Source organism: Nelumbo lutea, chromosome 7 (assembly GCF_056320005.1).
Source record: "Nelumbo lutea isolate HS-2025 chromosome 7, American lotus-T2T, whole genome shotgun sequence".
Classification (NCBI taxonomy): domain Eukaryota; kingdom Viridiplantae; phylum Streptophyta; class Magnoliopsida; order Proteales; family Nelumbonaceae; genus Nelumbo; species Nelumbo lutea.
Window position 1 is genome coordinate 45,507,186 of NC_142690.1, and position 2,504 is coordinate 45,509,689.

At 40.4% G+C, this 2,504-nt stretch overlaps 1 protein-coding gene across 1 annotated transcript; it reads left to right on the top strand.

Moving 5' to 3' along the window:
* The first annotated feature begins 261 nt into the window (after positions 1-261).
* LOC148846239 (uncharacterized) lies at positions 262-1,497 on the top strand. The gene has a single exon (XM_088955950.1). The coding sequence runs from the start codon at positions 262-264 to the stop codon at positions 1,495-1,497; it is 1,236 nt and encodes a 411-aa protein (XP_088812076.1).
* The last annotated feature ends 1,007 nt before the right edge of the window (positions 1,498-2,504 follow it).

Consider the following 2,504-nt stretch of genomic DNA (forward strand, 5'->3'; position numbering starts at 1 on the left):
CAGCCGGATGCTGCCTTCTATCGAATTTACCTTTATTTTATTTTATTATAGTTTCCTTATCTTTATAACAACTCTCTACTTCGTTTTCTTGGAAATAAATCAACCCAATCCCTATGGAGATGACCTTGTTTATCACTATATACAAAAGTATTTAATTAGAGCAGGACTTTTATTTTTGGTTGGATTCGACACCCACCAAATTTTGGCGCCATTGCCGGGGATTGGTGTCTTTAATAAGATTTATTTCCTTTTTCTTGGTTTATGCCTCATTCTTCTCATGTAGGTGAACTCCAATACGATCCCGAGATCGAAAACACAATTCGCCGGTTGAGGAAAGAAGCCAAGCAACGTTGCAACCAATCAGCATTGCTCCCATCTCCTAGGGTGAAGTCGGCAACAAACCTCATCGAGCCATCTAACAACTCTGAAGAAGAAGTCATGGCAAACATCGATGAAAGAACTCTTAGAGAGCTAGCTGCACCGGATCTAAATCAGCAACCACTCTGCATCGAATATGCAGATCTAATGGTACCTTTTGAATTGAAATCCGGTCTTATCCACTTACTTCCTACTTTTTGTGGGCTTTCAGGCGAGGATCCCCATAAACACATAAAAGAATTTCATGTAGTCTGCTTGAGCATGAAACCTCAAGGTGTTACCGAAGAGCAAATCAAGTTGCGTGCCTTTCCTTTCTCACTAGCTGACAAAGCTAAGGATTGGCTTTACTACTTACCCTCTGGTTCTATCACTACATGGAATGAGATGAAGAAGTTGTTTCTTGAGAAGTTCTTCCCTGCATCACGAGCTACTAATATCAGGAAGGAAATTTGTGGGATAAGACAATTCAGTGGAGAAACTCTCTATGAGTATTGGGAGAGGTTCAAGCAACTATGTGCAAGCCGTCCTCAACATCAAATCCCTGATCAACTCCTTATCCAATATTTTTTTGAAGGATTATTGCTAACGGATAGGAGTATGATCGATGCTGCAAGTGGAGGTGTGCTGGTGAATAAAACTCCTACTCAAGCAAGGGAACTAATTGCGAACATGGTTGCCAATGCACAACAGTTTGGCAATAGACAAGAGTCCATCCTGAAGAGAGTCAATGAGGTAAATACTTCTTCCATCGATCAACAATTAGATACCTTCACCTCTCTTGTGGAAAAATTTGTAGTAGGTCATGTACAACAAGTAAAGACTTATGGCATTTGTTCCACTATGAGTCATCCAACTGACATGTGCCCTACACTTCAAGATGAACCCTATGAACAAGCCAATGTTGTTGGAGGATTCCCACAAAGGAGATACGATCCCTATTCAAATACTTACAATGCAGGATGGAGGGATCATCCTAATCTTAGCTATAGAGCCAATCCCTTTGGTTTCCAACAATATCAAGGTATACAACTGACTCTACAACATTCATCTTCCAAACTAGGTATGTCTTTAGAGGAAATTGTTAAAGCACTTGCAACTAAAACCCAACAATTTCAATAGGAGACAAGGACAAGCATCCAAAACCTGGAGAATCAAGTGAGCCAATTGGCAACTGCTGTGAGTTGATTTGAATCTCAAGGATCAGGAAAACTACCCTCACAGACCATATTCAACCCTAAGAAGAATGCTAGTACTTTAAGAAGTAGAAAGGAGCTCAACACCGATTAAATTCTCCTCACCCACCTTCCTCTCAATAGTCAAGGAAGTATCCCTTATCTTTCTACTACTAGAATTTTGAAATATTGAGGACAATGTATGGATTAAGTGTGGAGGGGAGTATTGTTAGACAGTTTTTTATGCCCTTAGCTCCAATCAGATTTGATGTACTTTTGACATTTAGTGTAAATAAATAAAGTACATGTTTGATTCATGTTGTGTGGTATGTTTCTGTATAAGACCCTAAAACTGGACACTTAATGAGACTCATGTTAGTTTTAAATGTTCACAGCCATTGGATAAGTTTGGGGAGATTTATCCTACCAAGGCTAACACTAGTGTGCTGCCAAATGTTGGGGTGGCTTGTCTCAGCTGCCAGGGTGAGACCCAAGGCACATGCAGTGTAGGATTACTTGAATCTTTGAACCGGACCAGATTTCTAGTATTGCCCTGGACCTCAAAGATTGATGGGCAAAACTGGAAAGTTACACCTGACCATAGACTCGATTATAATACTGCACTAGGTGTCAGATTGGGCTATCTTTGATATGCCAATCAGTGAAATCCATAGTGGGGGTCAAAACCTGGGTATGTTGGGACAGTCTGAGAATTCATCTGAGTGGGTGATCATAGTGACGGGATCAGCCCCTTTGTCGGGCAAAGGTAATGATCGGGGATGCACTCTCTCTGATGGACACCAAACTGCCGGCATTTGATTTCAATCGTTGGAATTTTGTTTTGCAAATTTTATACATATGATATATATATACATATATGGTTTCAAAATGTTTGCAAATGGTTTTAATTCCCAGGATCCATGTGAGTAGAGAGTGCAACACCATTCCTTGCAG

Bases quoted from the DNA above. Each gene is read 5' to 3' on its own strand.
- LOC148846239 (XM_088955950.1), top strand. From the start codon at position 262: ATGCCTCATTCTTCTCATGTAGGTGAACTCCAATACGATCCCGAGATC.